This window comes from Vicugna pacos, chromosome 17 (assembly GCF_048564905.1).
Source record: "Vicugna pacos chromosome 17, VicPac4, whole genome shotgun sequence".
In the NCBI taxonomy this organism is placed as follows: domain Eukaryota; kingdom Metazoa; phylum Chordata; class Mammalia; order Artiodactyla; family Camelidae; genus Vicugna; species Vicugna pacos.
In genome coordinates this window covers 16199131-16222426 of record NC_133003.1, presented here as the reverse complement: position 1 = coordinate 16222426, position 23296 = coordinate 16199131, and the positions used below count along the sequence as shown (strand labels likewise).

Below are 23296 nucleotides of genomic sequence, written 5' to 3'. Positions count from 1 at the left end.
AAACGGAACAAAAGCAGAGTAATCGGGGGAAAGGCAACTTGTGCTCTTGGAAACAGTGACATGGTTTGTGCCAAATGTTGAAGCAACCTTCCTGCTAATGCCATTGGATGATCCATATTTGTAATGCTGTATCCTTCAAGGATTTAAACTTACTGAAAAGTAAATAAAAGTTGCGGGGGAAGGGCGTTGTTGGGTTGGGACAGCTTCTCCTGCCCTTTTGTCAGTGTGGGAAGAACAAACATGCATGTTAGGATCAGGAATAAATTCAGTAATAAATAAGGGGAATTTTTCTTAACTGTCACCAGAATAGTTCACCAGATGAGATAGTAGTTTTCAGAATTAGATTGTGGAAATGATTTGTCCTTTGTCATCCATTTTCGTTTGGGGGTAAAGTGTTATTTGGGAGGAGATTTCAAACTATATTTGATCATTCTTTGACATAACTAGAAAGTCGTAGAGGTGGTTTGTATAATGGATTCACATCTTTTGAATCTGTTTCTAAAAATCACCACGATTAACTTGTCATACCTTTTTGGTGTATTTGCTAAAACATGAGGATTATGTATCTTTTTTTTCTCCAACGTTTTGATTGCTGTTTAGTTTAAACTTGAGTAATGATTACAAGCTTATATGTATTAATTTGATGATTTAATGTCAACCCATGCCAACCAGTTTTTGTATTATATACTGAAGTTCCTTTCATAAACTCTGAAGGCTTTGATAAATGACTGTTTTGATGATCATAATGTCACTTTGACCTGAGGACTTTTTCAGCGCTAAATGAGCTTGATGGTTTATTAAATGTCATGCAGAGTTTAAGCGCAGGATAAATTTAGCTGTTGGGTTTTTTTTTCTCCTTTGTTGTTTTGTGATTCTGTCTGTGTAAAAGGCATGGAGAGTGGTGGATAGCAGTTTCATGTTGCAGTCTGAACCAGGTCTTTTATGTCTTTTCTCTTAGGTGGTTGATTATATCCTGCCACCCTTGGTCTCCTTGGTTCAAAGCCAAAACGGTAAGTGTGACCACATCAGTGAGAATTCCATCAATTCCACGTTCTGTTTCCATTCTGTCTCTGTGTAGTCACATTCTTGGCATTTCTTTTACTTTCAAGTGGAGTGGAGACTCTTCAGCTTGCGGTTGCTCTCAGAAACCACGTCCCTGCTCGTGAACCAGGATTCTAGGGATGGCAAGAAGGAAGCGAAGGTCAATTCTGACAGCAGTCTTCTGGCTCTCATTAGAGATGATTTGCTTCCCCAGTAAGTCCTTTGTGCTACACTCGAGCAGACAGGTGTAGGGTGTCCTGGGTGCTTCTGTCCAAGGAGGTCCAGTGATGGTGGCGGGGTCTCACCACTGATGGGGGCTTCATCTCAGTGTCCTTTTATTTTGTATGCGTGCTTATGCTCTCACCGTAAAAGAGGTCTACAGAGAGAGGTAGTAACTACTATACTTGCTGTGTAGGGCCCAGGAGAATCTCAGTCCATCTTCAGAAACATCCATTTAGATCTTTATCTGTTTTCTACAGGAAACATGACTATGAAGCTATGCAGAATAAAGGTGTGTGTGGCAAGAGGGTTAAGGTTTATCATTCAAGGTCAACATTACAAGACTACTGGAACATGGAATTGGGACTTTTCCTGTACCTACTCAGATATAATAGAGATGGGAAGAAATCTGCCCCAGACTTTTGGAATGGAAATTAAGTTTAGTTATAAATAGGAATTTTTTGGGGTAGGGGATGGTGACAGAACAGAGGATTAATGAACAGAAAGGGGCCGTTTTTTTCCTTTTAGCCCACTGCTCACATAGCAAACACACAGTAGGATGACTGCTGAGGGCACCCAGTGCAAGAAGATTGAGCTCTAAAATAACACTGAATTTGATGAAACAAAAAAAATTGAAATTAAAAAAAGAGTATGCCACATACCACTATTGAATAGATTTTTACAAAATTAAACATGGGATTGTGTGTCAGGCATTAACACACACGCCTGCTCCTGCTCCATCAGGGCCTGGTTGCTGTCTGAGTCAGTTCAGCAAGTTTTCAAGGTCTGCAGACCCACCAAACACTCCCCACTATGTGTTGAACTTCTCAAGATCTATTCTCGTTAAAAAACATTTTTTCCTGCAATACAGAAACCAAATCTAATTATATTCTGAAACACTCAACCAGTCCATGTTGGTTTAGGAAGATAGATTTTACAAAGTGTGTAGCCAGTGTGTGATGGCCGTTCTCCCAGCTGAGGGGGCTCTTCTCTAACTGACTGGAGCTTGATCCGTGATGGCTGGTTTTACAGGGCCAGCCCCTTGGTTCTTTTTGCTTCCCGTGTTGCTGCACCTGGTTTCAGGGAGACTCCTAGTAATGTATACAGTAAACATACTTCTGCTACCCAAAGTAAGAAAATGATTATCTATACGAAAAAAAATTTTAACTTTGTCGTGTGGAGCTTTCTCAATGCTGAACTGTCAGTGAATATATTTCTGGTGGCATTTGTTACGTATGAGTGTGGACATGTGTGGTATGTCCTTGATGTGGGTAAATACAAGATTAGAACCTTGTCTCAGGATTACTTAATGCTTTCAGTGCCATCTTACGCTTCTTAACTATTTATAATCATATGCATCTTTCTCACAAGAAAATGCCTAAAAATGTGGTTTTTGTGCAGTGTGATTTTTTAAAAGATGGGCTTTGGATGTCTGCTGCCTGACAATTTGTACAGAAGCGTTTTCAGGAGCCAAAAGGGACAGGATTTCCTCCAACAAGACTTCTCAGTTCAATGGCAGTTTGTTAACACCTATGCAAATTTGATATAAAATTTCATCATTCCTGAAGTCTGCTCACTTTTGGAACAGCTTGTGAAATAAGAAGTATTTAATCTATAACTGAGTGCTCCTCTTTTATTCATTGAAGCTGTAATAAATAATATATATTTACTTTAATGTGCATTTTTACCTTTTCCAGAGTTGAGGAATTAAAAAGGAAAATACAAATGTAAACCACATGGTAATTCAAGAACAAGCGTCATGTCGATGAGTGCAGGTTTTTATTAAGCTGTTTGAAGTGTGCTTTGGAGAATGGTACAGGGTTTATTGGGATGTAGTGTGGACTGTTTCCGTACTTGTGTTCTGATTTTGATGGGAAGTGCAGGTCTTGGGTCTGCATTTCATTCTCTCATCCTCAGCTTCCTCATTTATAAAATGAGGATAATCGTACCTAATTCAGAAGATTCAGAAATGAGGACTAAAAGGGATACTCTTTTGTGAAACACTTAATACAGTCTGTGGGACATAGTGCAGTCTTGACAAATGTGTGGCACTACTATTAGTAGTAGTAGATACATTATTATAATCTCTCCTATTAAACTTTACAGTGAAGTACAATGGTACAATAATAGTATATACTTCATAGAAGTGAAGTGGCCATTAAATAGATAATGATGATTGTGCCCACCTGGCACGTATAGTAAGGTCTCAATAAGTATTGTGTAAAAATTAAAAAAAAAAAGAAATATATATAATGCATTCATTTATCTTTGATACTGGAAGACTGGAAACCTTGGCAAGGAATTTAGTCTTTGAAGATTTGAGGATAGCTCTTGGTAATTATAAGTTTAGCAATGCTGATAATGAAAAATGCATGTTCTTCATTGAGTATGTAAATGTAATGGCTTAAGAATTAGGAAGTTTCTAGAGCTTACAGGAGCTGTATAGCACCTGCTTCAATTTGCAAATAGATATATTAATGTCGATACTTTTAATGTTGTTAAAGTTTTAATCCTTCTTTGACCTTAAACAAAACTTTGAATAAAGCCAGAGTGAAGGTCTTTTCATGTCCCCAAGCCTGCCCCACTTTTCATCTGTAAGTGTTCAGTTAGTTAAGACAATTTTATTTGCAAACAGTAACACTTAACTCTATCTTGAAAACAGATTATTTGGTCACATAACTGAGAAATCAAAGACTTGCGCTGATGTTAAATGCAGCTGGCTTCAGGGGTTTGAATTAGGTCTATAGCACCATGTGGATGTGTCTTTCTCATCATCCCTCCTCTGTCACCATCTCTGTGGCTTTATTCTTGGAGGAGCTCTTTCTACATGATAGTTAGAAGGCTTCTGGACGGCGATCCTAGGTAGAGTGCGTGTCTTTTCTAATAGCTCTGGCAAAATTTTCAGGAGGACAAGAATTTAATCCTGTTAAATACCATGTAATATGTGTCTTCCAGGTGCTTATCAGAACTGCTGTGTGACATGAATGAAAACTCAGTTGTAAGAAGAAATATTTTATTAATGTAAATACTATTCTCAAACAGAGCTAATAGGATGTACATATATATATATATATAGAAAGAGAGAGAGATTGATTTATTCCAAGGAATTGGCTTACATGATTATGGAGGCTGAGACATCCTAAGAGCTGCAGTCTGCAAGCTAGAGTCCCAGGAGAGCCAATGATATAGTTGCAGTTTGAGCCCAAAGGCCTGAGAACAGGAGAACTGATAGTGTAAATACCAGTCTGAAAGCTGAGAGGCTGAAGGCCCAAGAAGAGCTGATGTTTCAATTTGAGTCCAAAAGCAGCAAAAGATTATTTCCTGGCTCAGGGAAATGGGTCAGGAGGAGTTCCCTCTTCCTCGACCTTTTTGTTCTATTTTGGTCTTCAACTGATTAGATGAGGCCCACCCACATTAGGGAGCATAATCTGCTTTACTCAGTCTGCTGACTCAGAGTTTAATCTCATCCAGACACACGCTCAGTGGTACACCCAGAATAATGTTTGACCAAATGTCTGTCAAACGCTGGTGCCCTGTAGCCCAGTCAAGTTGACACATAAAATTAACCATTGCCACATCTATTATAGGCATGAATGAAGGGCTTACTGTTTAAATTGTGAATATCAAAGAACTGTTGTCTCTTCTCAGTGTACATGCTTTGCTTTCTAAAGAGATGAACTTTAGTAAAAGTATTTTTTTAGTGCCTTTTGTATGTGGAGGATTATATGAGGGATGGTATTTGAGTTATACTTTGCAACCCAGCTATGATGGGTAGAAAAGGAGTGGGTACCCTGGCTAAGCAAAGTATGGAAGAGGCAGAGCAGTGGGCAGTAAGCAGACCAGCCTGTTTCCATCTTCACGTCAGCAACAGTGTGTCAGATCCCTTCATGCTGGCCATGGCTCTGACCTCTTCTTATGCCACCAGCTTGAGAAAACTGTTGGTAATACTGGTCATTGGTCATCTGAATCTTGTGATGAGAGTACATTTGTATCCAGATCTTGGCCCTGCCATTGACTTGGTGTGTGCCCTCACTTCCTCCTCCCCTACTTCCTTTCCGTTTCTCCTCCTTTCTTCAAGATAGTTGGAATGCCAGGAACGTAACTGTTATCTGTATGATTAATGAGAATTTTTTTTTTTTTGGAAAGAACGATAAACCACATCTACTCAGAGAATTACCATGATTTTTTTTCAGCAGAGAGACAAGATTTAATTTTAAAGGTTCATGCAGAAGAAAAGAGGCAACATTTAATGGAACTGAAGCCCAGAGTGACTTATTAAAGTCAGCACCCCTCAGAAGTTTTATATCAAAGTCATTATCAATGAAATCTTAATACGCAAAAGTAGTCTTCTGCTGACTATTTGGACTTTTTTTTTTCTGACACTAGTTACATAAGGGGGAGGGCCTTGCTCTTTCAATATTCAGCTGTAAATGGGACTAAAGCCTCCACTCAGGAAACACACCACTGCTCATCTTAGGAAGAGGACATTTTAATATTCATACAAATGTAAATAATGTAATTTGTATACATTGTGTGGTTGTTCATATGAGGTTTAAAATCCTTTCTCTTCTCTCCCTCCTTTCTTTCTTTGTTAATTAATTCAATTAATAAATATATACAGAGTGACTTCCATGTGCTGGGTAATCATGGTACTATGGTGTCAAGACTGAATCCCTACCCCTCAGTGCCCTTTGCCGAATGGGTAAGACGAAACAGTAAACAAATACATGATTTCATTTTGTTATGAGTGCGGTGAAGAAAAATAAAACAGAAAACAGTGTAAGTGAAATAGAGAATGATGGTAAGGAAAATGAGAGCGGGAGGTCTTCATTTATTTAGATAGCACACTCAGGGAAGGCTTTATGCCAGGTAGCAGGCCCTGGGAAAAAAACGTGCTTTGCAGTTTGACTTTGGGAGACTGGAACTACTTTGCCAACCTGTATTGTTCTATTTTCATATTTTCCTTTAGCTTTGAGAGTTTTGTATTGAAAAGAGATCATGCTGATATAAATGTGTTTACACTGTTTTTATGACAATAGGGCATTTGACATTTGTCTCCTGGGGAAAATGAGTGCTGCCTGTTCTTTATTCTTTTTTCTTTTTTAATAATTCTCTTGTGACCTGTACAGTCATTAGGGCCCTAATGACTTCATAAATTATTAAGGCTTTGTTTTTTAGAGTCCGAGAAAGGACTGTATTCTTGACAAATTAGGATTGTACTTCCTTTTAGAAATTTGAAGTTATAAATGGATTTCATTTGTGGCAACACATTGTAGGGTTATCTGTCTCTGAAATAATATCCAGCAAAAGTCACGAGTTTGACTACCTGATTTGTATGTTGGTGGCTCAGAGGACATCCAGATAATTCTGTATTGCATCTTGTCTCCTTTAATTACAAGTATACTAGGTTAAAATAGGCATGAACTTGGCCATCTTTGCTAGGAATCAGAAGATAAAGAAGTATTTCATTTTTGGCCTTTCCTTAGATAATTTTTTTTTTTGCAGGTAAAATTTACTTCACAAATATTTTTGTACTAGAAAGCAGGTTCTACTTTATTCATTTTACTCAGTCCTTTTATGTTTTAGTGTGTACCTAAATCAGTGCATTTAAGCAGAGTGGTTCTCCACCCCTCCACCCCAAATCCCCCACCCAGGGGGACAACTACAAGAATCTAAATTGGGATAATTTGGGAGTTAGAGTGAGGATAAATACTCTCATTCCTCTGAATCAGAATAATTCTAGTGCTCCAGTTCTTTGGATACTATTTTGTATACCTTCAGTGTTGCTTTATTGAAGTCATTTTTTAAAAGCCTTTCAGGCCTTCATAATGAAAATTTACCATTGATTTTATCAGAGAAGCCCAGATATTAGGGCTTACTATCTGAAAGAAATTATAGTTAACACTTATTTTGAAGTTTCAATCTTTCTGTTACTTAAAAAAATAATATATCTTCCCACCCATCTGTTTATTTCTGTATCTACTTATGTGTCCACCTAATTGCTGATGTTCTTAAGTATCTCTGCATTCACACATGACAGAGGATCACATAGAACTCAGGCCATATAAAAACACAAGGCTGGAAGGTCTCAAGATATCAGCTGTTTATTTGATTCATGCCCTCTCTCAGTTCATAAAATTTTGGAGTTAACTCAAGATATCACCTATTGCAAATTTTGGAAAGGACTGTACAGAAAATGCCTAAAAGGGTAGGTTGTCTACCCCTTTCTCATAATAGCCCAGGGAAAGTCCTCAGCCATCTCCAAAGGTGGATTTCACCTACACGCTTTTGCTGTTTGGCAGTCTTTTCTTTATCTAACCCCACACATCTCCTTCCATGAAGCTCTTGAAGCCTCACATCCATCTGGCACCATGAGATATGCATTTTAACACTGCCTTCCTCATAGCATTCCCTTGCTCAGAAACCGTGAAACTTTTAGACTGCAGAAAATAACATTTACAATACTTACCCAGTCATTCAGGTTTTGCCTCTTGCTGACCATTTTATGTTAATACCTGCCTGCTCTACTGTATGGTTGCTCCACTCCTGGTGAGATTTACTAAGTGCTTTCTGAAATTTTCTCCTCAGAACTTCTCTCTTCTGCTACCCCTGGACATCATTTTTTGAATATCTCTATCTATACTTATATAACACTATTTGATTGACTGTCTTGTAATCTACTTATCTACACTTACATTTATAAATGCATTAAAATCATTGGTTAATGAACATCTAGGATTAGATGTTCATTTTATATATATATATATGAACTATTAAGACCATTTTCAGGGCTATACTTACTTCCTTTTGTTGCATCTCTAGAGGTGGAACCACTGTTTTGAAAGTTACATACATTTTAAGGGCATTTGACGTATTTTGACATTTGTTTTTCAAAGCAGTTTATACTACCAGGTTCATTTATGTTAATGATGTTGACCATTTGCCCCATTTGTTGGCTGTTTATATTCTTCTTAGGTGGACTTTGTCCCTTTTGTGGGGGGGTGGTTATTGGTTTGCAAAAGCTCTTTATATGTTAAGAACATACATAAGATATACCAGTATTCTGGAAATAAATTTTCCCTCATTTACTTTGTTTATGATGGTTGTGCCATTGAGAAGTGTTTAATACTTATAAACTTTAAAGCTATAAATATTTTTTGGATTCATTTCTCATTTGTTGTCATGCTGCAGAGACCTTCTCACCCAAGATTATGTGAATTTGCTCATTTTAGTAGTTTATCAGATTTAAAAAATTTTTTAATTTCTAATTTATTGGCAATACATTTTTGTAAGATATAGCCTGACCCTTCTATCTCCTGTTCTGAGATGACTCTTTCTTGTCCAGTGTTGGATCACCTTTCTTTCCTCTGCATTTATGTGTATATCTTGACCCCACCCTGCACTCAACAATTGTGATGGTTTTGTAAAGTACTTCAGCTTTTCATTTAGTGGACTCTTCCTCATTATATTTTCCCTTTAATTTCCTTCGATATTCTGGAATCGTTCTTTTCTCCCAGATTCTCAGAGTGACACATGAAGTGTGAGTTTGTGGTTTAATTCTAGGAGAGTGGACATCTTTATGATATGGTGCCTCCCCTTTCTCTCAACAGAATAGGCACTTCTTTCTGCTTGGCCAGTTCTTTGGTCACACCCACAGAAGAACTTCTCATGATAATCCAGAGCTATTCAGATAGCTTGTTTCAGTGTTCTGCCAGCCTACCTAAGTGGGCACTGGTTACACCAGGCACTTGACCAGCTAGGGAAGAATCTATCCCTTGGACCCCTGAATGTGTGAGTTTTAGAAGTTTTCTCTTGGGTAGTGAATTCGGTACAAATTGCTTTTCCTGTCTGGATTCCAGCTGTTTTGAACTTAGCAAAGACTCCTTACTTCAGGAAAGTCCTAGAAGTAGAAGAGTAGGGTCTTGGGACACTTTCTGGACAGCATGCTCTTAGGTCAATAGTGATCTCAGTCTGTGGCCTGACTCAGGATACCTGGAGTGCACCTCTCCAGCCCCTGTCTATCCCAGGGGACCAGCTGCTCACTGGTCACTCTCCTTCATAGCCGCTTCAAGAGTCCACGGTTATCACTGTTTTCTTCTTGCCAAGTCGCATTCAGAGGAGTGTGAGATCCAGTTCCTCTCAGCTCAGCTGCTTTATCTGTCTTTAGATGACATGCTTAATAAATCTCAGCATTCTTGTGGCTAGTTCTTGCTGACCATTACAAACCTATCTGTGATTAAACTTAAATATATTCAATGTATCAATATTTGTATTCTAAACATATTCATTATGAATTTTTTCTCTTCCTTTTCCAAGGGGAGGAAAAACATAACTATTCTTTGAGAAAATTTTCGTGCATACTGGTATAATCTTCATCTTTCCTTTCTGTTTCAGAGTTCGATAACCTCCAACAACCCCAAAACATTTGTATTTCAGACAGTAAGAGTTTCATCCGTATTTTCTTTTTACATGTAGATTCTGTGTATTCTTGTTAAGGCCATTTAAAAATATTTCATGTTTTTCAGTCCTCTTGAGATTGTTTTCTCTATTATATTTTTAACGAGTTGTCCATATTTTCTTCTTTACTTTGTACACAAGCATATGAGTAAGGAGATCACATGGGAAGCATTTGAAAATTCGTAAGTTTGTGGTCCTTACTTCAGTGATTCTGCTAAGTCTGGGAGTGGGGGCGAGGGGAACTGGTTATCCGTGGTATGTAAGTGACTGATAAATTTCTTACCCCGCTTTGATTAGAAGTCTCTGGCTGACAATTTCCAAATACCAGTAATCAGTGAAAGAGCACTTTCTTCCCTTATCTCTGATTTGATGCCTTGCTTGAAATTCAGCAGTGCCCCAGATTTTCTGTTAAGGTTGTTGACTCAGCAGTGGGAGGTGGTTCAAACCCCACACACTACAAAGAAACTGGCTCTTGACTGCCTTCCGGAAGAGAACTTCTGAGCCTTTGGAATATCCTGCCTGAGATAGAGTCTGTATACCTGGGGCCTTGAAACTTGCCAGATAATTTATGCCAACAGTGTGAGTCGGGTCTTGGTCCACCCCATATGAGCTTGAGCCCTGGAGAGGCTGGAAACGTGGGTAACGTTTGCCACACAGGCACTCTGGGCCTAGGACTGACCCCTCATAAAACCATGGACACTGGTGCTTGAATGAGCTTCCCTGGCTGACAGCACCTTCCATGTGTTGTCACACATCACTACTGGGGAGAGTAAGCCCTGTTCACACAAGTCTTCTGGGAGAGGACAACTGGAAACTTGTGTCTGGTCCCTCCTGGACTCTGGCCTGTGTGCCTTTCATCTTTGCTGAATTTAACCAATGTCCTTTCTTTATAATAAACTATAATTGGATGTATAACAGCTTTTCTGAGTTCTGTGAGTCCATCTAGCAAATCATTGAACCTAGTCTTGGGTGCCCCCCGTTTAGGTTGATAAGAGCTTTTTATAAGACTGTTAGAGAAAGGAATAATGCTGAGTTCCTTTTTTTTTTTAAAGTTCAAATTGCATGTTAATTTTACAGATACATTTTTGTCACCTCTAAAGACGGTCCTTGATTTTTGTTTTATTCATATGATAAAATGTGTTGTTTCTCTAAATCTGATTTTTTTATTCCTAAGATTACTTGTGCTTGGTTGTCCTGTATTTTTTTTTAACATGCCGTTCTCTTAGATATATTTGTGTTTTATTTATGATTTTATTATGAATGATTGATATTTTGTCTTTTATCTTTGTCAGACAGGGGTGAATCTTTAATTACTATAATTAAAAATATTTCATAAGAAAAATGACTAAAATATGGTTATTCCTGGCTCCTTCAATAGAGCACTGTACCCAATTTCACATTTTCTTGACTCACTGCCCCCATTTTGAACATTATGGTGTGTAATGGGCCCTCAGGTCCCATTGAGGTGTGAGCGGCTGCTTCCTCGACATTAAATGCTCCCCAGACTGCTCTCTGCTTGGCGTTCTTGGGTTTGCTTTCTTCTGTTTTTTCTATGCTTTCAAGCCCCACTTCTTGTAATTTTGGGGTTGCCTTTCTGTAATAGTCCCTCTCCTCCCTTTACTTGGCTCCTTTTTAATGACTGTGGGCTTGGAGGCTGCATAATTAAGCTTGTTGTATAATGATTTCCAAAATGAGAGCAAATAGGCTTTGAGAGCCGGGGGCCCTCTTCTCTAGAGAAAAAGCATTTGCTTCACGTCATGGGTTTTTAAATAGACATTTAGGATTTGGAGAGATATTTTGCTCTGTGATTCTGGAGAGTTAAGTCATAAAGTTGATGGGTTAGTGTGTTTGTTCATTTGTTCGTTCATTCATTCATTCAGTGCTTATTAATTGAGAATCTCCATGTCACTGTAAAGTGGATGGTTGAACTGAAGTAGGTAAGACACGGTATATAAACCAGCTTCTATCTGTGGAATAATATGGGAGCACAGTCTGAACTTTGTTATGGAAGCTTTTGATGAAGATCTTTTGTTTATTCTCTGGTAACAATTTTCATTTCAGATTCCAAAGCATTAATAAGAAAGCTGTGCAGCAAAGAGTTGAGCTAGCTGGCCTGAGATTGCTTTTTCCTAAGAAAGGCCTGCTTGCATGGTTGGCCCTTGGCTGGCATCTTAGAACCTGGCTCTCGGAGACCTGCCAGTCAGCCTTTGACTGCTGAGGGTGGTTGACTGTGCCTAGACTGTGCAGTGTGCTTTTTGTTGAACGCCTGCTTTCTTTCTGGGAGTCTGGGATTTTGATACGTGCTAAACACAGGTTGCCTGTGCGACCAGCCCCCACGTGATGAAAACCTGGGTCACTTGAGTCTTCAGTGGGCTTCCTTGGGCAGAAACATCACACACGCGTGCTGTTTTTGTGACTGGGAGAGTGTGCTCTGTGTGACCCCTTGTGGGAGGCGGAGAGGATCAGGAAACCTACACATGGAATCTTCCAGCCTCCACTGTGTCCCATGTCCTTGTCCTCAGCCGTGTGCTCTGGCTGTGTTGCTCTACTAAGTCTGCACTCTGAGTCCAACTGTATGCGAGTCTCCTGAGTTCTTTCTCGAATCTCTAAATGTGAGAGTGGTTTTGGAACACCCACCACAAATGCCTGAAGTTTCTGGGTCTCGTACTATGCGCAGCTCAGTACTAACCATTTTACGTGGAACGTCTCACTGACTCTTCCCCACAACAGTACTCTGAGGTAGGTCAGTATCCTCATCACCGCTGGCAAGTGCACGTCCTGCAATTCATACATTTATTTCAGTATCTGGTTTGTTGTTTTCAGATATTTGAACTTGATGGTATATTGCTTCTGTTGTTCAGAGAAAAATTTCAATGAGGAAAAGCACCGGGTTTTTTAAATCACGTTGTCATTTCAGGTATGAGCACATCCTCACGGAGCCCGACCCGGTACCCTCATATGCCCTGAAGCTGCTGGTTGCCATGACAGAGCACAACCCGTCTTTCACCAGGTACTGTCCCTTCAAATTTCCTTTCCTTGATTCTCATCTGTGAAATGAGTTTTACGTGTTCTGAAAATGCTGTTAAAGATGTTGAGTTTCTCAAAGGCTCATGTTTGTGTTACCACAGTGGTAAATTTTCATGTGCTGTGGTTTGTGGTATCTGTCGTTTATGGTGTTTTGAGTGTTCTCATATTTTTATCCTTTATTAGAGTTTGCATTCTGTGGCATTCATGCTTTGAAATAATAAATTGTTTCAATAGAAAATACTAATACAATACTTAAAAAAATCATTTGGTGTTTCATCATAATGAGCAGTTGTTTGTTAAATCTCTTTGGTATTAATGGACTATAATTTTTCCCCTATATTATTTAGTGGATATACTTCTATTAAGTAGTGGAGAGCTTTTGTCTTTATTGAAGATACTCCCTGTGATGCTACCAAAGTTTTTAGTACTAGTTGCTGGGGTAGCAGTAGCTGCTTCAGTCTCGGGGAGAAGAGTTTGTCAGAGAGCAGCCAGGTCTTTGGAAGGGAAAGAGAAGAAGCAAGAAAACTAGTTTTGAGTTGTGTAGGTGATGTCTGAGGACCTTTTGGATGTGGATCCACCTGTAGGTGTGCCTGTGAATTGCCCTTCGGTCTTTCCCAGAGAACTAAATCACAGTCCCGACCACCTGGACTTCATCTGGTCTGCTGTTGACAAGTCCTGCATAGTGGTGGGCCACTGTGACTATTGTTAGTAGTGAACAAGGAAGGCTCTATGTATAGAGTATCCATATTGAGTGGAAGGCTGAGCTAAAGCAGCCTTTGTGGTGGGTGTTCCAGGGCACAGACGGCACCAAGACCGAGTCACGGAGATGCCTCTGGGTCTTTAGGTCAGTCCTGGTGCTGGGGTTGCCACAGCTCTCAGGCCCATTTGCTCCTGCTGTGGCAGCCTTACCCGTTTCTGGAGGGGGGCCTGTAACTATTATCCTGTGGTCTCTGCGCCATGTTGCAAAAGCATTTGGGGAGCACTTAGCCCTTTATACTCTTGTCAATTCAAAATCCTCTATTTCTGTAGCCTTTTAAGCCTGTCCAATGAGCATTCCATATTTCTCACTCAGAAAGCACCATTCTCTCATCCTACAGAAGAAATTTAATTCTAAAGAGTGAATATTAGATGTTAAATCCAAATTCAGAACTTGTTTTTTTCCTGAACCTTTGATACCAAGTGTAACACTGTGTACTGATTTTATCCTTTCATTAGATTGAGCCGATGCATTTTCTTTATGTTGACTCTTCCTCATTCCTGTGGCATGTTTTCTAGGCTCCTTTCTCTTCTTGCCAACTCTTGATTAAACTCGTCTGAATTTCCTTACATGGAGGGGAAAAACCTAGTGAGGTAGAAACAGATAACTTACACATGACCTATAACCTTTCATTTAAAAATGATGAGACACTAGGTTTAGAAGTCTATTTTACTCTTATGTTTTTTTAAGTGTCTACAAGCAGAATTCGATGGACTAATTTTATAAACTTTTTCCTTGTTTTCATTGCATAATTAATATTAGAATATGTTGTCTTTGTTTTAAATGCTGACAGTATAATCAAGAGGTCCCCTGGGCTTCCCCATTACCCAGCACTGCTCCACAAGTGTCCCCCCCAGGGGCAATACTTACTATTTTGGTGTGAGTCCTCCCTGAACTTTTTTTTGGCTAGTTAAATTCAATATGTATATATAGAAATAAATAACCTCACTATGTGGTCAGTTTTTAAAAAATCATAGTATCATTGTGTATTTCTTTTTCCGAAATTTACTGTTTCATTTGTCAAAATTATTTGAAGATCTTTCATCTCACATTCCTGGCAATATCTTTGCCAAACTTATGGATGAAAATGGGATTTCATTTTACTTTGCATTCACTTACCTACTGATAACCTCTAACCTTTTAATATTTATTCACTCTATTTAACTAAGTGGTAAAAGGTGCATAGCCTTCAACCTTTAATTCCACTTCTAATTCAGTGCTACTCTCTGTTCTTGAGAAAAACTCATATATGCACAAAGATTTCCACCTAGGTAAGTTTTTAAAATGAGAAAAATGATTTAAAATTGTATTATGTTACGGCCATAATAAACACAACTGTGTAACAGTTTGAAAGGGAAAGATAACATTCTGAATACTGCTATAGAAATATAACCCAAATGATTTTTAAGAAAAGTTTTTTTTTGGAGGGGGGAAGGTAATTAGGTTTATTTATTTATTATTATTATTTTTAATGGAGGTGCTGGGAATTGAACCTAGGACCTCATGTATGCTAAGCATGTGCTCTACCACTAAGCTATACCCTTCCCCCAAATGATTTTGTTAACTAAAATGATTTATTATTCCCAAGTCCATTTAAACACTACTTTTGGCATTTATAGGGCCTCTTTCTGTATTCACTATCTGTTCTATTTGTCTTTTCTCTTAAAACAGGGTATTTAAATGAGAGTTGTCCCATGTCAATTTTGGCTGAGGCTCCAGAGGTCTAGAGCAAAGTGTTAAAGGTCATTACTACCCGCCTTCCCTCTTCCCCAACCTACTTCTAAAGAGGAGGTAGCAACCTGTATGCAACTTGCAAAATACAGTCACATACCTTGAAAGGGAGGGATGGAGGAAGGGTTTTTATTTCCCTTACTGGATTTTCAAAATGAATTTTAAGTCCAACGTTTTGAAATGGGTAATTCATTTCTATTTGAGAAAAAAACTAGAAAGAGATAATACTGAGAAGTCTTGTTCCTTCCCCTACCCACTGTGTTCTTTCCACATCTTTCCATTAACCTCTATGATTAACTACTTTTATTCATTTTGTGTCTGAAGGCAAACTGATGTGACTGTGTTTTCTCATTTCTCCCTTTCACACCCAAATAGCATAGAATTTATATTTTTCTATGCCATGGTTTTTTCCCTCCAGTTTTGGTTCTATATTAATACATAGAGAAGTTCCATATTGTGTTTTACAAAGTCTTCCATTGTATGGATATGCCATACTTTATCTCATTAACACCTAATGGGTAGACATGAGTTGTTTCTATTCTTGTGATAAACAGCAAACAATGAATACTCTTATTCATGCATCATTTTTAAGATGTGTGTTTATCTTATACAATAAATCACTAGACACGATATATGTGTATCAAATGGTAAGTGCACCGGAAAAGATTTTTTTTTAAGATTTTGCCAAATTGCCCTCTGTGGGCATTTTACCATTTTGCATCTCCAGAGGACATGTTTGAGGATGTCTGGTTCCATACAACCTTGCCATCAGAATTTGTTGTTAAATTTTGGAATTTTGCCAGTATGAGATAGGTTGTTTCAGTGTAATTTTAATTTGCATTTTCCTCATCATGAGTGAAGTTGAGTATTTCTTTATATGGTTAAGGACCACTTGTATTTTGCTTTTTGCTCACCCTCTTTGCCATTAGTACTTGGCCTTGGCAATGCCACCCTTCAAAGTGAAACATCTCCTGCCTGGCTTTCCATTGCACAAATACACTCAGTCTGAGAATCTGTTTAATTTTAACAGTGTCTGCATTGTTCCTATATTTTACTGTCTGTGAGTAGTGTGACCATGAATATTACTTTGCACATTCTTTGGTGAATCCATGTATGTGTCTCCATGGGAGACTTGTGCTGGAGTGGAAATATTGACTTATCGAGCATGTGCTTGCCCAGATCCACTAGCTGCTGCCAAGATGTTTTCCAAATTGGTTGTACCAGTTTATATCCCTACTAGTGTTGTTCAAGAGGTCCAGTTGTCAAGTAAGCTTTCTAAAAATTTTTTTAAGTCAGGTTAACTTAAAGTATAAATTTACAGAGTAAAATTCACTCCTTTTAGGTATATAGTTCCTCTGAGTTTTGAGAAACATACACAGTGGTGCAAACACCACCACTCTTAAGATAAATTATTTCCATCATTCCAAAATGTTCCCTCGTACCTCTTTGAATGTTAGCTGATAAAAATTCTGCTTGCCTGGAGAATATGACCAAGACTGATTTTATATTTCGTTTTAATTTTTAAAATTCATTTTTTAAGTTAGTAAATAACCCATTAAAAATTTTAGTATTTTAAAAACAAAAGCATATTTTCACCCGAGGAGGTAGTCACTTTGATCAGCTTGTGTGTGTATGTGTATTATTTTTCACATAGATGATAGTATGCTGTCTTCACCATTGTGCACTTCCTTTCAAAAATACATGTGACAACTTTATTGAGATATAATTCACATACCATCTGTCCTTTTTTTTAACAGAGACATAGTGTTAAATTTTATGAATATTCCATATTTATTTCAGGTCACCTTTTGGTGAACACTTAGGTTTTTCTAATCTGTTGGTATTATAAAACAAAGCTATAATTAATGACATAGGTTATTCACCACATGTGTGAATATAGATGTATAAGAACAGTAATGAGAAGGATTGTTTCATCAAAGGGTACATAAGCCAGTGTTTCTCAAAATTGTTTGTACATTAAATCAGGTGGGAATCTTTTCAAAAGTCTAAAGCTCAGGCCATATCCCTGTCCAATAAATCACAATTGCTAAGGCTGGACAAAGGCTTCAGTAGTTTTTGAAGTTCACTAGGTGATAACAGTGTGCAAACAAATTGGGGAACCACTGGTCAAAGCATTTATTATTTTGAAAGGTGTTGTCAAATTACCCCAGTCCAGGTTGTCCTAGCGGTATATGAGAGAGCCCATTTGTGGCAAACTTGTATAAATTAGTGTGTATATGTGTTTGACCTTGACCATTCTGATAAGTGAAATTTGTCTCTTTTTTGTTCATTTCTAGTTTTATTACTTTGTGATCAGACCCTATATTTGTTCTATTTCTAATTTTTATTATTTGATTTTATTTGAGGTCTAATAGGTGATTAATTTTTGTGAATGTTCTATGTTTCATTGCTTACTGTAACCAAAACCAAATTAGGCCTAACCCTGAAATCACTCTCACCCACCCCTAATTTCAGTGAGTGCCTAAAGTGGTAACTCACGAACATGTAAAATCCTCCTCAGTGACTTGTAGCTTGACAGTGTCTTTTTAGGCAAAATGCTTCATTTCAAGTGCATTATCAAGAGTAGCATGCCTTACTTTTTATATGTGAATAGATTTATAATACAAAAATAATTATGAACCATTTGTTACAAATGTAATTTCTTAAGTGTCATGTTCTAAAAAGGATAATCGTCTTAGATTGTATATGTTAAAAGATTAGAGTACCTCTTCTTAATTTGGATTACATGTGTTAGATTAGAGTACCATGTAATAACTGTTGGAAAATTAAACCATTTTATGTCAACTGCAACATTTATTGTTTTATTGTATTTATTCTTATTTCATAAGATGCTTAGTGGATAAAGAAGTTTTCAAAAGCTTAGTCATAGTACAATTGAGAGTTTATTGCTTCTCTTCAAATAAGGGACCAAGAACATGATCAAATCTGTGTTGTGCCCGACAGGAATTGAAAAAAAATACCACTGCCAAGTAAATGTTGTTTATTAGTGGTTTTAAAGCAGAAAGGTAGATTGTTTGCCATGTTGGATCTATTTTCCTATCAGTAGAAATGTGTTAACTCCCCAGAGCTCTGCCCTTTTCTCTCTCTCCTTAATTTTACAGTAGGTTGCACCAAACCATTGCTCTCAGACAGAGTAATACCCCAGTAGCTTGTTTCCATTAAGAGCTAATTAGCTTTCAGCAAATCTTCCATAGCAAACAAATTACATTTTAATGTCTTGAGTTCTTTTGGAGCAAAATTTAGCTTTTTTCCTAAACTACCAAAAAAAAAAGTTTATGCTCCATATCTAAGAATTATCACTTTAGTTTGCTTAAAAAATGTTAGCTCGCTTGCTTTCTTTTTTTGGAGGGGGAAAGATTCACAAAAATGCCTTTGGAAGAATGAAATTTTAGTGATCTCTTAATTGAAGTTCATGGTGTAGCTGTCAGTGAAAAATACTTCTTCCTTTACAGTCACCAGTCTTCTGACTTCCCACATTAGGTTTTGGTTCATTTGTTCATTCATCATCTAACTTCTAATCAACAACCACTGAATAAGTGATAATTGAGGCATACATCTTTTTGAATTAGTGTTTTAGCTTTTTCCAGATATATACCCAGGAGTGGAACTGCTGGATCATGTGGTAGTTCAATTTTTAGTTTTTTGAGGCACTTCCTTATTGTTTTCCGTGTTGGGTGCACCAATTTACATTCCTAGCTATAGTGTACAAGGGTTCCCTTTTTCCCACTTCCTTGCCAACATTTGTTATTTGTAGACTTTTTGATGATAGTCATTCTGACAGATGTGTGGTAATAACTCATTGTGGGTTTTTTTTTTAACATTTTTTATTGATTTATAATCATTTTACAATGTTGTGTCAAATTCCAGTGTAGAGCACAATTTTTCAATTATACATGAACATATGTATATTCATTGTCACATGTATTTCTCTGTGAGCTATCATTAGATCTTGTATATATTTCCCTGTGCTGTACAGTATAATCTTGTTTATCTATTCTACATTTTGAATTCCCAGTCTATCCCTTTCCACCTCCCACTCCCTTGGCAACCACAAGTTTGTAGTCTATGTCTATGAGTCTGTTTCTGTTTTGTATTTATGTTTTGTTTGTTTGTTTGTTTTTATTTTAGATTCCACATATGAGCAATCTCATATGGTATTTTTCTTTCTCTTTCTGGCTTACTTCACTTAGAATGACATTCTCCAGGAGCATCCATGTTGCTGCAAATGGCATTATGTTGTTGGTTTTTATGGCTGAATAGTAGTCCATTGTATAAATATACCACATCTTCTTTATCCAGTCATCTGTTGATGGACAGTTAGGCTGTCTCCATGTCTTGGCTATTGTAAATAGTGCTGCTATGAACACTGGGGTGCAAGTGTCATCCTGAAGTAGGATTCCTTCTGGATATATGCCCAGGAGTGGGATTCCTGGGTCTCCATACTGTTTTCCACAGTGGCTGCACCAAACTACATTCCCACCAGCAGTGTAGGAGGGTTCCCTTTTCTCCACAACCTCTCCAGCATTTGTCATTTGTGGATTTTTAAATGATGGCCATTCTGACTGGTGTGAGGTTTTACGTCATCGTAGTTTTGATTTGCATTTCTCTGATAATTAGTGATATTGAACATTTTTTCAATTGTATGTCTTCCTTGGAGAATTGCTTGTTTAGGTATTTTGCCCATTTTTGGATTGGGTTGTTTGTTTTTTTCTTATTAAGTCATATGAGCTGCTTATATATTCTGCAGATCAAGTCTTTGTTGGTTTCGTTTGCAAAAATTTTCTCCCATTCCATAGGTTGTCTTTTTGTTTTACTTATGGTTTCCTTTGCTGTGCAGAAACTTGTAAGTTTCATTAGGTCCCATTTGTTTATTCTTTTATTTCTATTACTTGAGTAGACTGTTCTAGGAGAACATTTTTGAGATGTACGTCAGATAATGTTTTGCCTGTATTTTCTTCTAGGAGGTTTACTGTATCTTGTCTTATGTTTAAGTCTTTGATCCATTTTGAGTTGACTTTTGTGTATGGTGTAAGGGAGTGTTCTAGCTTCATTGCTTTACATGCTGCTGTCCAGTTTTCCCAACACCATTTGCTGAAGAGACCGTCTTTATTCCATTGTGTGTTCTTGCCTCCTTTGTCGAAGATCAATTAACCAAAAGTTTGTGGGTTCATTTCTGGCTCTCTGTTCTGTTCCATTAGTCTATATGTCTGTTTTTGTGCCAGTACCATGCTGTCTTGATCACTGTAGCTCGGTAGTATTGTCTGAAGTCTGGGAGAGTTATTCCTCCAGCCTCTTTCTTTTTCTTCAGTAATGCTTTGGCAATTCTAGGTCTTTTGTGGTTCCATATAAATTTTATTATGATTTGTTCTAGTTCTGTGAAATATGTCCTGGCTAATTTGATAGGGATTGCATTAAATCTGTAGATTGCCTCGGGCAGTGTGACCATTTTAACAATATTGATTCTTCCAATCCAGGAGCATGGGATATCTTTCCATTTTTTTAAGTCGTCTTTAATTTCCTTCATCAGTGGTTTATAGTTTTCTCTGTATAATTCTTTCGCCTCCTTGGTTAGATTTATTCCTAGGTATTTTATTACTTTGGGTGCTATTTTAAAGGGGATTGTTTCCTTATTTTCTTTTTCTGTTGATTCATCGTTAGTGTAAAGAAATGCAACTGATTTTTGAACGTTAATCTTGTAACCTCTACCTTGCTGAATTCTTCAATCAGCTCTAGTAGTTTTTGTGTGGACCTTTTAGGGTTTTCTATATATGGTAACATGTCATCGGCATATACTGACACTTTTACCTCTTCTTTTCCAATTTGGATCCCTTTTATTTCTCTCTCTTGATTGATTACTGTGGCTAGGACTTCGAAGACTATGTTGAATAGGAGTGGTGATAGTGGGCATCGTTGTCTTGTCCCAGATTTTAGTGGGAAACTTTTGAGTTTTTCACCGTTGAGTACTATGCTGGCTGTAGGTTTGTCATATATAGCTTTTATGATGTTGAGATATGTTCCCTCTATACCCACTTTGGTGAGAGTTTTTATCATAAGTGGGTGTTGAATTTTATCAAATGCTTTTTCTGCATCTATTGAGCTGATCGTGTGGTTTTTGTCCTTTCTCTTGTTGATGTGATGTATTACATTGATTGATTTGCATATGTTGAACCACCCTTGTGTCCCTGGGATGAACCCCACCTGATCATGATGTATAATCTTTTTTATGTGCTGTTGGATTCTATTTGCTAATATTTTGGTGGGGATTTTTGCATCTATGTCCATCAGTGATATTGGCCTATAATTCTCTTTTTTGGTAGGGTCTTTGCCTGGTTTTGGTATTCATTGTGGTTTTTTTTTTCTTGTTCTATGAGTTTGTTTGTTTATTTTTGAAGTATTATTATTTTTTTTAACATTTTTTATTGATTTATAATCATTTTACAATGTTGTGTCAAATTCCAGTGTTCAGCACAATTTTTCAGTCATTCATGGACATATTCACACTCATTGTCACATTTTTTTCTCTGTGATTTATCATAACATTTTGTATATATTTCCCTGTGCTATACAGTGTAATCTTGTTTATCTAGTCTACAATTTTGAAATCCCAGTCTATCCCTTCCCACCCTCTACCCCCCTGGTAACCACAAGTCTGTATTCTCTGTCCATGAGTCTTTAGATTCCACATATGAGTGATCTCATATGGTATTTTTCTTTCTCTTTCTGGCTTACTTCACTTAGAATGACATTCTCTAGGAGCATCCATGTTGCTGCAAATGGCATTATGTTGTCAGTTTTTATGGCTGAGTAGTATTCCATTGTATAAATATACCACATCTTCTTTATCCAGTCACCTGTTGATGGACATTTAGGCTGTTTCCATGTTTTGGCTATTGTAAATAGTGCTGCTATGAACATTGGGGTGCAGGTGTCATCCTGAAGTAGATTTCCTTCTGGATACAAGCCCAGGAGTGGGATTCCTGGGTCATATGGTAAGTCTATTCCTAATCTATTGAGGAATCTGCACACTGTTTTCCATAGTGGCTGCACCAAACTGCATTCCCACCAGCAGTGTAGGAGGGTTCCCCTTTCTCCACAGCCTCTCCAGCATTTGTCATTTGTGGATTTTTGAATGATGGCCATTCTGACTGGTGTGAGGTGATACCTCATTGTAGTTTTGATTTGCATTTCTCTGATAATTAGTGATATTGAGCATTTTTTCATGTGCTTTTTGATCATTTGTATGTCTTCCTTGGAGAATTGCTTGTTTAGGTCTTCTGCCCATTTTTGGATTGGGTTGTTTATTTTTTTCTTATTGAGTCGTATGAGCTGCTTATATATTTTGGAGATCAAGCCTTTGTTGGTTTCACTGGCAAAAATTTTCTCCCATTCCGTAGGTTTTCTTCTTGTTTTATGTCTGGTTTCCTTTGCTGTGCAGAAGCTTGTAAGTTTCATTAGGTCCCATTTGTTTATTCTTGCTTTTATTTCTTCTAGGAGACAATTTTTGAAATGTATGTCAGATAATGTTTTGCCTATGTTTTCCTCTAGGAGGTTTATTGTATCTTGTCTTATGTTTAAGTCTTTAATCCATTTTGAGTTGATTTTTGTATATGGTGTAAGGGTGTGTTCTAGCTTCATTGTTTTACATGCTGCTGTCCAGTTTTCCCAACACCATTTGCTGAAGAGACTGTGTTTATTCCATTGTATATTCTTGCCTCCTTTGTCGAAGATTAGTTGACCAAAGGTTTGTGGGTTCATTTCTGGGCTCTCTATTCTGTTCCATTGGTCCATATGTCTGTTTTGGTACCAATACCATGCTGTCTTGATGACTGTTATTCATTGTGGTTTTGATTTGCATTTCTCTAATAGTGATATTGAGCATCTTTTCATGTGCTTGTTAGACATCTGTATGTTGTCTTTGGAAAAATGTCTATTTGGGTATTTTGCCCATTTTTAATTCTTTTTATACTGAGTTGTATGAGCTATTTATATATTTTGGATGTTAATCCATTTTCACTCATATCATTTGCAAATATTTTCTCCCAT

The 23296-nt window shown here is 37.5% G+C and overlaps 1 protein-coding gene across 4 annotated transcripts in view; it reads left to right on the top strand.

Annotated features, from left to right (window-relative positions):
- Positions 1-23296, top strand: part of ULK4 (unc-51 like kinase 4) — a 427885-nt gene that overhangs the window by 147923 nt on the left and 256666 nt on the right. For all 4 annotated transcript variants that reach the window (XR_012060581.1, XR_012060582.1, XM_072941052.1 and 1 more), the window contains exons 28-30: positions 959-1010; positions 1110-1254; positions 12635-12727. Coding sequence is in view for 2 of the 4 variants with exons in the window: in XM_072941052.1 (XP_072797153.1) it covers positions 959-1010; positions 1110-1254; positions 12635-12727 (290 nt within the window). In the remaining 2 variants the exon portion in view is untranslated. The remainder of the gene's footprint in view (positions 1-958; positions 1011-1109; positions 1255-12634; positions 12728-23296) is intronic.